The sequence below is a fragment of the Euphorbia lathyris genome, chromosome 5 (assembly GCF_963576675.1).
Source record: "Euphorbia lathyris chromosome 5, ddEupLath1.1, whole genome shotgun sequence".
Taxonomy (NCBI): domain Eukaryota; kingdom Viridiplantae; phylum Streptophyta; class Magnoliopsida; order Malpighiales; family Euphorbiaceae; genus Euphorbia; species Euphorbia lathyris.
Window position 1 is genome coordinate 38,623,913 of NC_088914.1, and position 13,989 is coordinate 38,637,901.

Genomic DNA, 13,989 nt, shown 5'->3' on the forward strand with positions numbered 1-13,989 from the left:
CCATGGAAGGGACTGTCAAGCAGGTAGCCCTTTCGCTGGAGATGGGATGGAGATGGTCAATTATGTTGAGGGACAACAAAGGTACAATCAGAACTACAATAACTACAACCCCAACAACTACAACTCCTACAACAACAACAATTACAGGAGGCCTCAGCACCCGAACTTATCTTACAGGAGCTCAAACCAGAACGTGCTAAGGCCTTTCAACGGTTTTGTCCAGGAGCATAGAGAACAGGGGCTTGGCATGCCCCCATATCAACAGTAGAACCAAGGTCCCATGCTAGCTTCCAAGGAGCCTTATGAGGTGGTGACTCTCTTGAAGGAAATCTCGGCTAGGCTTGCCAACAATGAAGCATTCTGCAAGGATCTGAGCAATCAGGTAGCTCAGATCAACAGGGACAGACAGGAAAGGCCGCTAGGTTCTCTCCCAAGCACAACAGAGAAGAATCCAAAGATCCCGAGAAAGGATTAAGTGACGGGGAAAATCGGGTTCTCCCGGTTTTTGATTCCAATTTGAACAATCTTCTATGCTTTCAGTTCTTTTTTTTTCTTCTTTCTTTTTGTGCATATTGTTTGATTGCTTTATTTTTAATTTTTCCTTCTGTGTGTTGAATCAAACTCCCCATGTCTTTGCTTATTACTTTCTCTTCTAAAAAAATTGCGTTTTCGCCCTAGGGTGCCCAGGTCGCCGAGCTAGGCACCCCAGCTCGGGTGAGCTGGGTGCTGCCATCCAGCTCGGCAAATTCCCGAGCTATTTAATATATATATATATATATATATATATATATATATATATATATATATATATATATAGGGTAGGGATCAAGTGAGAACCTCCTCTTAGGTGAGGACACTTCCTTATGGTGAGAACACTCAAAACTACGTCATTTTGAGTATAAAAATCAATAAAAATAAATAAATGCTACAAGTGGGAGTCAAACCTGGACACTTCCACCTACACTTCACCCTACTTACCACTGAGACAATTGCTTCTTTTGTATATTATATCACGCGCGTTGTTTAATATACCATTGTGCTAGTAGCTTCTATTGTTTAATATTTGACGCATGCACTTATTAATATCGGTTAAATATGCATAATAATGAATTATTAATAGAAAAAAAAAGAAATGTGCATAATAATGAATTATTAATAGAAAAAAATCCAAGAAAATACTCTAATTTCTTATTTATTTAATTCCTTTATATTTTTGTAATTTATGTTATATAAGAAAATATATTTTTTTAAAACATACGTTAGAACATATATTTTAACTTTTAAAACACGAACTATGAAGTTTAGAACGTACGACATATTTTTTAGAACATACGTTATGTTTTTTAGAACATGTGTTATGTTTTTTCGAATATGAGTTATAAATTATATTATAGAACAAATGAAAAAACGATCCAGATATCTACTGATTTTTTTAGAACATTATACTTAATTTTTGGAACACAAACTATATATTTTTTTAAACATACGTTAGAACATATATTTTAACTTTTAAAACACGAACTATGAAGTTTAGAACGTACAACATATTTTTTAGAACATGCGTTATGTTTTTTAGAACATGTGTTATGTTTTTTCGAACATGAGTTATAAATTATATTATAAAACAAATGAAAAAATGATCCAGATATCTACTGATTTTTTTAGAACATTATACTTAATTTTTGGAACACAAAATCACTAGTGGAAAAATGGCCATTTGCATCGACCCATTTGCATCGGCCCTTATAAAATGCGATGTAAAAGATCCATTTGCATCGGCCCCTTATTTGGGGCCGACGCAAATAGCATGATATTTAGTATTTACATCGGCCCCTTAAAAGGGCCGATGCAAATACCAATTGAATTATTTGCATCGGCCCCTTAAATGGGGCCGATGCAAATAACTATACTATTTGCATCTGTTTTTTATAGGCATAAAGCTCACTTGGCCCCTCAAAGTATAGGGTCAAAATCAATTAGCCCCCCATTCTTCATATATCAGCAATTAGGTCCCTCAACTATACAAAACTTTTGAATCAAACACAAACTAAACTAAGGTCTAACTAAATCCTAACTAAATACCAGCTCTCTATATCTTTTAACAGATATAATTTCAAACTAAACTAAACTGAGTTTCTCTTTTATTTCAACTTAATTCCGGATCTGCGAACTTTTCTACCTCTTTTGCTGCAGCTGCTGGGAAGTTGAGAAGTAAACGTATAGAGCCTATTGAGAGTTGCATTGCTTTTTTCACCAGCAAAATATCTATGCTACAAAAAGAGTTATATACTGCAACATTGCTCTTATACCATGGTTTGCGGGTAAATTACAACCATAGCCACTGAACTTTACTCATTTTAACATTGTGGCTACTGAACTTCAATTCTTAACGGTATGTATGACCACTGAATTTTACAATTTTTTTAACACCGGTTGCCAGTCAAGTTTAACTACCTCCTCAAAATGATCGTGAACGACCTCAAAATAAAAATATTCAAGAATTAAAGTTGTTCAAAACGACATATACCATAAAACCAAATTTTTTGAGTTTTGTCTCTCTAAAAATTCACACACTCTCTCCTAACCAAATAACACCTAAATGACCTAAAACCGAAAATTTTCAAGAATTAAAGTTCTTAGAATATCTTTAACTCTTTGAATTAAAGTGGCTGCCAGTGTTAAAAAGTGTTAATATCATACTGTTAAGAATTAAAGTTCAGTGACCACAATATGAAATTGGATAAAGTTTTGTAGTTGTGGGTTTAATTTACCACATGGTTTGGGGTTACCATAATACCATTCGTCTTAGAAAGCTGAAAACTAAAAAGATAAGATACAATAATTTAAAATTGCAACACGGAAAAAGACATTAAAAAATAATAGCTGTGAACTTGAAATATAGTTAATTGATTAACTATGTCACATACACTGTGACTTTAACATGAAAGGAATTAAAGATAGAAGTATCCGTTGAAAGAGAGAGGGAGAAAAGGTTGGGGTTTAGTTAGGCTTTAGTTACATCTGTTTTGTTTTGTGTTTGATTGGAGAGTTTTACACAATTCAGGGATCTCATTGCTGATTTGTGGAAAATAGGGGGCTAATTGCTTTTAGACCTATAGTTTAAGGGGTTAAATGGGCTTTATGCCTTTTTTATAAGACGACGCAAATGTGTTAAGTATAGATTTGGATTTTTAGGGTTAATGTTTCAAGTTTGGAGCCGCCTTCCATCTCGCTCCTCTCCTTACAAGACCTAAACCTAGCTCCCTCCAATGGAGGCGTTTTCCACCTCCGACTACCTCACTCTGTTCTCCTGCTCGTCTTCCGGCTTTGAGTCTCCTGCAGTGTTGTCCTACGACGGCGATGGTGACTCCAGTAAGAAACCATTTGAGTTTGAGTTTGCATATCTATAAAATTTTGATTTCAAGAATCCATTTTATGCAGTGGTTCGATTCTAGGGTTCCCTAGCGTAGATCCAGGTCCATTTCTAGTTTTGGGCTGTGAAAAATTCAATCGATTGAAGCATAATTTTCGCAAACCCTCTCTCTCTTCTTTCTGTTCGTCTTCAACTTCCTTATACTCATAAAAAAATTACCAAATTTTTAAAAAATTACCCAAATCGCCATTACTCCAACCACTCTCAATCTCTCAGCAGTAGAGTCAAAAATGGCGCTCATTCCGTCGCCACATCCACAACCACCACCGGAATCCCCTCTTTTCACCAAGGTAGACATCGGAGTTGATTCCTCTTCACTTACTATAAGGGCCACCGTAGTTCAGGCCTCGACGATCTTCTATGACACTTCTGTTTTCCATTTTCCTTTTTCAATTTGAAGTGGTTTTGGTGATGGTACAAAATGGAACTGAACGAGTTCTATGTTTCCGCATTTTGTCCGTTTCTGTTTTTTTTTTTCTGTTTCTATTACGGTTCCTAGCTAACTTTTCTTAAAAATTGCTTTTCCGGTATCCGTTTCTTTTCTGATTCTATTACCGTTATTTTAGGAACTTGGTTTCATAGTTTGATTTCTCTAGTATGATTATGTTATTGTCACTGAGTAGTGGATGTCAAAACTAGAAAGTTCTGACTGAAGAATAATCAGAAAAGAAGAAGAAAAATGAGATAAGAGAGAAGAAGGAATTTCAGGAGGAAGAAGAAGATGATTTCATTAATCTTTTGCCTGCCTTAGCTAGTACAGTTAGATTCTCTTATGTAGAGAATAAGACAAGGAAAACAGTTACACCAGCTGTACCACCTGCCAGCTGTACCACCTGCCAGCTGTCATAACAAACTATCTAGTAGCCTCAGCCACCTTTAGGGAAAGGAAATACAATAAACAATATATCTAACAACCATAAGAATTAAAATAATAGAAATAATTATCAGAACTGGCTAATAACCCTTTCAATCCTTCTTCTTTCTCTTATATATGACAATACCCCCTCCATGAGCACATTCTTGTCCCCAAGAATGCATGAAATCAGGAAACTGAGCCTGAAGCATAGGTTCTGACTCCCAAGTGGCATCGATGCTAGGCATCCCAGCCCACTGTATCAGCAACTGAAAAACAGATTCACCATCAATATAAGCATAGCGAGTATTCACGACCTTAGCCGGTTCAATGTAGAGTTCACCATCTTTGACAGGAGGAAGAGTGGTGATTGGAACAATGGTAGAGCTGAGTTTCTTCTTAAGAAGTGAAACGTGGAACACATTGTGGATCCTGCAATTGTGAGGCAATTGAAGCTTGTATGCAACTTTTCCCACGCGTTCCAGAATTTTGAAAGGGCCAAAGTACTTGGCAGCAAGTTTCATAGAGCTTCGAAAAGCAAGCGAATGCTATCGATAAGGCTGTAACCTCATATACACCCAATCTCCCATTTGGAATTCTCTATCAGATCGCTTGGCATCTGCAATTTGCTTCATGCGATTCTGGGCTGCAGATAGGCATTCGTGCAATTGACAGTTGAGTTTGGCCCTATCCTGAAGGAAGGAGTCCACATCAGCTACATGGGAGGAATGGGAGGGTAAGATTGGCAAGGCTGGTGAATTGCCATATAATGCTTGGAAGGGGCTCATCTTTATTGCACTGTGGTAAGAGGAGTTATACCAATATTCTGCTAAGCTCAGCCAGGAACTCCATTTCTTAGGATGCAAATGACACATACTGCGGAGATAGTTCTTTAAGCATTGGTTCAATCGCTCGGATTGACCATCCGACTGTGGATGATAAGCACTAGTAAAGTGCAGTTTGATGCCCAAGAGTTTCATCAATTCCCTCCAGAAAATACCAGTAAATATGCGATCTCTATTGGATACAATGGTAAGGGGCATACCATGCAAATGGAAGATGTTGTCCATGAAAACCTTAGCCACAGTTGCAGCATTGAAAGGGTGAGATAGAGGGACAAAGTGGCCACCCTTGGAGAATCTATCTACCACCACTAAAATGGTATCAACCCCATTAGAGAGAGGAAGTTTCTCTATAAAATCCATGGCTATATCCTGCCATGCTCCAGCAGGAATGGGCAGTGGTTGGAGGAGGCCTAGATAAGCAGAGTGATCTGCTTTGCACCTTTGGCAGGTGTCACAAGTCTGCACCCATGTTGTGACCGATTGAAGCATTTGTGGCCAATGGAAATGCAGTTGGATCCTAGAGAGCGTGCATTTTATTTCGGAATGACCACCGATAGGAGAATTGTGGCATGCCTCAATTATCTGAGTTCTGAGGTTAGTTTGCTGCCCAATATAAATCTTGCCCTTATACTTCAGTATGCCATTTGAATAAGAATAAGGTAAGGGCATTGTAGGTTGGATGAGCAACTGTTGAATCAGATTTTGAGCTGTAGTATCTCCTACATAAGACAATTGTATATCCTGCATCCAAGTGGGAACTACCATAGATAGTGCCATAAGATTAGAAGGAGGGAGAGTTACCTCTTCAAATTGTCTAGATAGTGCATCTGCCACCCTATTATCCACCCCTTTTTTATACTGTATAGTGTAATCAAGTCCAAGAAGCTTTGAAACTCCTTTATGTTGAAGATAAGTATGGAGCTTTTGTTCCAAGAGGTGTTTAATACTCTCCTGATCCGTCTTAATTATGAAGGAGGAATTTTCCAAATAGTGTCTCCAAGCTGTGCAGGCTTGTAGAATAGAGAGAAGCTCCCTTTCATATGCTGAAAGTCTTTGATTCCGGGGACTTAAGGCCTTAGATAGATAACACAAGGGTCTTCCATGCTGCATCAACACAGCCCCTATTCCCACACCACTGGCATCACACTCTAAAATGAAGGGCTGATTGAAATTAGGTAGAGCCAAAACAGGAGCAGTAGTCATTATCTGCTTGAGATTAGTGAAGGCCAATGTAGCTTGTTCAGTCTAGTAGAATTGATCCTTCTTCAAGAGATCTGTTAAAGGTCTACTGAGCTCCCCATAACCCTTAATAAACCTTCTATAATATCCAGTGAGGCCTAGAAACCCTCTGAGCCCTTTTAGATTAGAAGGAACATGCCAGTTGACCATAGTAGAAATTTTCGAAGGGTCAGTAGCAACACCTGCAGCTGAAATAATATGCCCTAGATAGGCTATCTGTGAAGTGCCAAAATCACATTTGGAAGCTTTGGCAAACAACTGATGTTGTGCCAGCAGCTCAAATACCATCTGTAAATACTGATAGTGTTCCTCAATAGATGAACTATATATGAGAATGTCATCAAAGAATACCAAAACACATTTTCTCAAATGGGGAGCAAATATGGTGTTCATTAGGGACTGGAATGTGGCAGGGGCATTGGTTAAGCCAAAGGGCATAACCAAGAATTCATAATGGCCAGAATGTGTTCTAAAGGCTGTTTTAGGGACATCTATGGGGTTCATGAGTATTTGGTGATAACCAGCTCGTAGGTCTATTTTAGAAAAGACTTTCGCCCCATAAAGCTCATCAATAAGTTCCTGAATTATAGGAATGGGAAACTTGTCCTTTATAGTGGCCTTATTAAGCTCTCTATAGTCCACACAAAATCTCCAGGTGCCCTCTTTCTTTTTAACTAGTAGGACAGGGGATGCATAAGGGCTTTTGCTGGGTTAAATGACCCCATTGTCTAACATTTCAGTAATCAGCCTCTCTATCTCATTCTTTTGGTAATGTGAATACCTGTATGGTCTTAATTAATCGGATCAGTAGCATTTTTCAGTGGTATTGAATGGTCATGCGATCTATGGGGTGGTAGTTTGGTGGGGGGCTGAAAAATAGACTTATACTGCATAATTAAAGGCTGAAATTCAGGAGGTACCTGAGGCAGATCAGTTTCCTGAACTGATTCTTCCTGCACTGGTGCAACTGACATGAGAAAGAGTTTGGAAGTCACTCCCTTCCACTTCTTAGAGACAATGTGGTTGAGAGACTTCAATGTCATAGCCTTCAACTTCAACTCCCCACGGATGCCATTAAGAACAATCTCCTTTTTATTCTTGTGAATCAGTAGCCTGTGACTCTCAAAGTCAAAGGTCACTGGTGTGTGCTGCTTCATCCAATCTGATCCAAGTATCATGTCATAATCTTTTAGCTCGAGAGTTCTGAGAGGGAAGGAAAACTTCGTTCCTTGCATAGTCCATGAACAATCTTCACATCTGGTGTTAACCAAGAGTTGTCTGCCATCAGCAACTGTGACTGCCACAGGTGGAATCTGCACTAGAGGTAGCTTCTCAGATATTGCCAACTGTTGATCTAAGAAGCTATGAGTGCTTCCACTATCCACCAACACCATTATCATGCGTTTGTTGATCATGCCTTTCAATCTGAAAGTATTGTCTGACATTCCTCCATCCAGGGCATGAATGGAGAGAGTAACTTGCTCTAATTGCTGTTCCGTTCCTTCTGGCATAGGTTCATGTTCTTTACTACTCTCTTCCCCTTCTTCCTGCTGAATATCTTCTACATTAATCATATTAAGTTTCTTAGTATCACACTGGTGTCCAGGAGAATACTTCTCTCCACACCTCCAACAAGCACCAGGGACATTTTTGTAAGGCATAAGGGATGAATTAGGTTTAGTATTGGTTGATTTGGGGTGAGTATAGTTTCCAGCAGGAGCATTGGGTTTGTAAGGTGTGGTGGTTTGCCAAGGTTTGGGCGAATAGGTAGGTCTTATGGTTGGTTTTGGTTTTAAGGATTCCATGACTTCCTTCAAATGGGTTTCCTTGAATTTGGCATGTTTAATGGCAGAGTATATATCTGTAGGTTCATGAGAACGGACTGTAGAGCTAAGTTCAGGTTTAAGATTTGCAATGAAGGAAGAAGCATAGAAAGGCTCTTGAATTTCCGGATGGATCTTTTCCATTTTTAATTTCAGCTCTTCAAATTGTTCTTGGTACTGAAGAACTGAGGAAGTTTGATAGAGTTTATGCATCTGCTCTACTACATCAACGTTTTCAGTATCTTGAAATCGCTTACTAATTTCCCTTACAAACAAATCCCAATCAGCTCTTGGCTGACTTTTAATCCAGTTTTTAAACCATTTTTTAGCTTTCCCCTGAAGATACAGATCAACTAGATCTATCTTCCTTTCCTCCATGACCTCAAAAAGCTGGAAATATTTTTCGCATTTACTCAGCCATGACTCCACATCAGTACCATCAAAGTAGGGCAGGGCACATTTAGGAAGCATTTTACTAAAATAAGGGCTTGGGTTTGAGACTTCATGATTCTGGGTTTGATGATAATTTCCCAGGATTCCTCTACTGGAATTTCCCATGATTATGGGTGGATTGTTTTGGCTTCGATGGGAAGAAGATCCAGGCTTGGGGGGGTTTAGGAGGCTGGGATAAGGAGTGATTAACTGGGGAAGAATGTTGGTTCGATTGTATCAATAAATGAAGAGATGATAGGGATTTAACTACCTCATCAAGAGTGGAATGAGCCATGCTCTGTTCCTTCTGAATGGATTCCAGGCGCAGATTCTGGTTGTTCTGGGCGTCGGAGAATTGAGCCTTCAAGATGCCCATATTCGTTACGGTGAGTTCTTCATGTTCTTTCAGTTTCGCATTGAGGGATTGCAACTGCTTATCCATGGAATCCATGGTTTTAGTGTAGTTTCTGGTTATCGCTCTAGAAACAGAGCCTTTCTTAACCATAAACGGTGGCCGGAGGTTCGCCGGCTCTGATACCAATGTCAAAACTAGAAAGTTCTGACTGAAGAATAATCAGAAAAGAAGAAGAAAAATGAGATAAGAGAGAAGAAGGAATTTCAGGAGGAAGAAGATGATGATTTCATTAATCTTTTGCATGCCTTAGCTAGTACAATTAGATTCTCTTATGTACAGAATAAGACAAGGAAAATAGTTACACCAGCTGTACCACCTGCCAGCTGTCATAACAAACTATCTAGTAGCCTCAGCCACCTTTAGGGAAAGGAAATACAATAAACAATATATCTAACAACCATAAGAATTAAAATAACAGAAATAATTATCAGAACTGGTTAATAACCCTTTCAGTCCTTCTTCTTTCTCTTATATGTGACAGTGGACAACTACATTCTGTTGCAGATGGAAGCTCTGTATGCTAAACTCTACAACAAGTACGAGATTGTAAAGGTTTCTCCTCATTTTTTTAGTTAGAGCAGCTTCTATAATAATATTGTTTTGAGTTTGTTTTCATTTTGGATTTTACGCTGATTTTTTTGGGCTTCAATGTCTAGTTAATTTAAATCAATTGTACAGTTAAGCAAGAAGTAAGTGGCATTGTTTTGAAGCCAAAGCAAGAGTTCATGCAGCAATTATGAGTTATGGTTCCTTTATAAGTATCATTAGCATACATTTCAAGTACCTGATTGAACATAAATCTCTTTTAGGCACTTGGAGTTCATGTTTATAGGCTTGTTGAAGCTGCTGATTCAGTTTCGGCAAATAAAATAGTTAATTTCATTTTATTGAATAGTTTCACAAACTTTCATATGCATCTCCTTGAAATTGAACCAGGTTGCTTATCAAAAGGCTTGGGTGCACCAGTTGGTTCAGTCATTGTTGGTTCAAACCCTTTATTGCTAAGGTAATAACTAAACTTAACATTTTATTTGTTTTTTAAGAAGTCTAACTCTTTGTTTAGGCTAGAATCCTTAGGAAAACATTAGGAGGTGGAATGAGACAAGTTGGTATGCTTTGTGATGCTGCTCTAGTTGCTGTACAAGAAAAAATTGGAAAGCTCAAGGATGATCACATGAACACCAAGACATTAGCAGGTTAATTATGCTTCATTTAATCATTACTTCCCTCATACTTTGCAAAGCACTACTCTAAATATAAATGGACTTTTTAATTTCCAGAGGGACTGAATCAGATCAAAGGAGTAAAAGTAGATGTTGTAGCTATAGAAACCAACATTGTAAGTACTAAACTTTAAAATTTTACCTGCTTTTTCTCTATTAATTTATAGGTATGTTACCACTTCAGTTTTTAAGTAGATATATGTGGAAACTCAGATCAAGTTAGTTGGGTTTTATAAGAAGATCTGTTTATAAATACTCAACTTCTTCTTGGCTCAAGGGAATATTTTCTTTGACGCCTATTTACCAGTGATACTAAATCCATCTTTACAATGTTGCAGTATGTAATTTATGGCGTGCCTCTTGTTTTCTTCACAACTATGACAAGGCCCCATCAATTACAATTTTGTTTTCGAGATTATTTTGCTGATTATTACTTTTTTTCACATTCAGTTTCTTGTGATTGTCCAGGTTTAAAATATATTGAAATGAAAATTTTGAGGGCTCACTCATTGTGTGTTATGATGTGTATATTGGTTGCTGTTTGGTCCTATTTTGTGCTATTGCTGCCTGCATAGATCTTTCCTTTATTTCTTTTGAGGATTTCACTGATTATTGCACCTGATGCTTGTGGTTCATGTAATGGTTTTGCTAGGTGAATGCACACGTTTAGCTCATAGGAACAGTAGCTTGGTATTCTTTTTTTTTTTTGCATAATTGCTTATGCTGTCAGGTATATGAAATATACCGAACATAAAGCACTCAACTCTTCTTCCTTGAATGCGAACTACCTGATCTTCAAAATGTAGATGAATTGGGTTTAATATTTTCCTTTTATATACCCTTTATGGCCAATGTGTCTGATTTCAGGTGCATTCTAGAGTGATGGAGAGTGGTATAGACTTTTGTGGAACTGAAATGGGTATTACATCAGGTTCTCCTACACGCTATTTCTTTGAGGCAAGGATACTGAATGTCTTTGGTTCTTCTATCAAGCATTCTCTAGCAAAAATTACACAGGATGAATTATCTATATGCTCCCTCTTTGCTGCTTTTGTCTTGTTGCATCTAGTTCTGCATTTATTTTTTTGAGGTGATTATTATCTAATTTGTTTATTTTTGTGGTCTGTGCTTTTGTATACTCCTTTGTTGCAAGCAGAGAAGAATCACGGCCAATTGGAAATTCAATGGATACTATGAGGCGCAGCCTATCAGGCTAGTTCCTTAATTTTGGAAGTTATACGAAGCAAAAAAGTCTAGTTGCGAATGATTCTCTAATTAGTAAGGATCCTATTGTAAGTTTTCGATTTACACCTTTGTTTGTTGAATTTTGTGCAACTTTATTACTATATTCTGCCAGTCAAACGTGATCACCTGAGGCATGTTAAACTTCCTCTTAGTGATATTTCATGATCACCATTTGATAACTTGGGCCAAAATTGTGTTTTTATGGTATACAAATTCATGTCTCAATTTGCTTTTTTTATTATTGGTTTTTATGAGTTATTTATTTTCATGATAATGATATCCTTAAATTATGAACATTTACAACTAGATTTTTTTTGTTTGGTCTGCGAACCAGACTTTAGACAGGCAATCTTTCATTGGGAGAAGTCTAGATGAATATTAAATGGTCTTGGAATTTTGAGTCTTGTTATATCTTAGTGATAGGAATTACTAAGCTAATAGATGATTTTTTTTTGTTGATTCATCAGGAGAATTTGATTGTAAAATCTCATAATCTAATATAAGAATTTGGTGTGTGTAGCAGCTTCATTGTCTCATTTTCCAAGAATGTTGTTGATCCAGAAAGGGATAGTGCCCTGGTTCAGGAGTTGCGATGTTTGTGGTACCTAGTATTCTTGCTAATTTGTTGCAATGTTCATATTTGCAAACTTTAGTTTGTTAGAATTTTGTTGCTTATATCTTATATTTCATCTATATTTTGGTTATTATTTTTTTCTTTCATTTGCTGCAGATGTATGTTACTCCTCTTGACACGGATATTTATGCTATTCCGAGGATTTTCGCTCTAATGCCGGAAAAGGTAATAATACATTGTTAATAATGTATTTATGGTTATTTGGTTAATGAAAACATGAGCATTTGGTGAAATGCTTTCTGTTTGTTATACTGATATGCAATTTCAAGAACAGGGCCTTGACATATTAAAGAAATCTTCTTTTTTAGATGCCAATAGCTTCTGTGTAAGCTTGGTTCTTCTTAAAATGGCCGCCAATGAATATGTGATATTTGATTGGTTGCAAGAGCCCTTGTCATGCCTAACAATGTCACTAGTATTTTAGCATAAATGCATTTCCTGCCTCTGATAGTTGGTATAGTTACTGGAACAATAGGAGGTCATGAAATGTGGATATTATCATGTATAATCTACTGTGCAATGGACAACAAAATAGTGTTTTTTTGTCCGATTTTAGAACTGTAAGCCCTTAGTTATTTATTGTACAAAAATTGAAGCTTTTTGCAGATTTTTTGAAGCATAAGACAATATTAGTTATCTAGATCAGTCTCTTATGTAGGTACAGATGCTATTAATTCATAATATGTTATGCTACTGTGTTAACTGAGCTACGCATTCTGTTGTTCACATTATCTTGCCTTATCATATAGAGAAATGTAAAAATGATCTATTCCATAAACTAACTCTTTTTTGTATTTCCATGTGCGATCCCAAATATATATGAATTAAAGCTATTTGGCATATTATAGAGCTCCATTCAATCCAAATTAATTTTTTTTAAATGAAAAAGCATCATTTGCATCGGCCCTTTAAAAGGACCGATGCAAATGAGACCGCATTTGCATCGGCCCTTTAAAAGGACCGACGCAAATGCGGTCTCATTTGCATCGGTCATTTTAAAGGGCCGATGCAAATGCGGTCTCATTTGCATCGGTCATTTTAAAGGGCCGATGCAAATGCGGTCCATTTGCATCGGTCCTTTTAAAGGGCCGATGCAAATGCTTCGACCATTTGCATCGGCCGACGGCCGATGCAAATTCATTTGCATCGAGACCTTTTGCATCGCCCAAAAACTGATGCAAATGGTCCTAAATGGCCGATGCAAATGGCCTTTTTTCCACTAGTGAATATAAACTTTAGAACATACATTATGTTTTTTAGAACATACGTTATGTTATTTAGAATATGAGTTATAAATTATATTATAGAACAAATGCAAAAATGGTCCATATATTTACTGTTTTTTTAAAACATTATACTTAATTTTTAGAACACAAGTTATAAAGTTTAGAACATATGTAACAATATTTAGAACATTGTCCTTAACATTTTAAAATATTAATTACAAAAATATAGAGGAATTAAATAAATAAGAAATTAGAGCATGTTTTTGGTTTTTTTTCTATTAATAATTCATTATTATGCACATTTTTTTTTTTCTATTAATAATTCATTTTTATGCATATTTAATCGATATTAATAAGTGCATGCATCAAATATTAAACAATAGAAGCTAAAATGGTAGTTGTATATTAAGCAGCGCGCGACATAATACACAAAAACATCAATTGGCTTAGTGGTAAGTAGTATAGACTATAGATGAATAGTCCAAGGTTCAAACCCTATTAGCAACATTGTTTTTTTTAATTTTCATACTCAAAACGACGTAGTTTTGAGTGTTCTCACTATAAGAAAGTGTCCTCACCTAAAAAAGAGTTCTCACAAGAGCCATCTCCTATATATATATA

At 36.8% G+C, this 13,989-nt stretch overlaps 1 protein-coding gene and 1 long non-coding RNA gene across 2 annotated transcripts; both read left to right on the plus strand.

The window, feature by feature from the left end:
• Positions 1-9,533: 9,533 nt before the first annotated feature.
• On the plus strand, positions 9,534-10,160 carry LOC136231178 (uncharacterized). The gene is made up of 3 exons (XR_010689717.1): positions 9,534-9,592; positions 9,977-10,046; positions 10,104-10,160. It is a non-coding gene; the product is annotated as an uncharacterized lncRNA (long non-coding RNA).
• Positions 10,161-10,168: 8 nt separating this feature from the next.
• LOC136231179 (uncharacterized) lies at positions 10,169-12,778 on the plus strand. The gene is made up of 6 exons (XM_066020485.1): positions 10,169-10,236; positions 10,321-10,379; positions 11,131-11,555; positions 12,032-12,109; positions 12,239-12,307; positions 12,451-12,778. The coding sequence occupies exons 1-3, from the start codon at positions 10,215-10,217 to the stop codon at positions 11,350-11,352; spliced, it is 303 nt and encodes a 100-aa protein (XP_065876557.1). The 5' UTR covers positions 10,169-10,214; the 3' UTR covers positions 11,353-11,555; positions 12,032-12,109; positions 12,239-12,307; positions 12,451-12,778.
• Positions 12,779-13,989: the final 1,211 nt, after the last annotated feature.

What these genes read in the sequence shown, in the direction of transcription:
- LOC136231179 (XM_066020485.1), top strand. Translation starts at nt 10,215, where the DNA reads ATGAACACCAAGACATTAGCAG. An exon ending in GAACACCAAGACATTAGCAG is followed by an intron (nt 10,237 to 10,320) that starts GTTAATTATGCT and finishes TTTAATTTCCAG; the next exon opens with AGGGACTGAATCAGATCAAA. An exon ending in TAGCTATAGAAACCAACATT is followed by an intron (nt 10,380 to 11,130) that starts GTAAGTACTAAA and finishes GTCTGATTTCAG; the next exon opens with GTGCATTCTAGAGTGATGGA.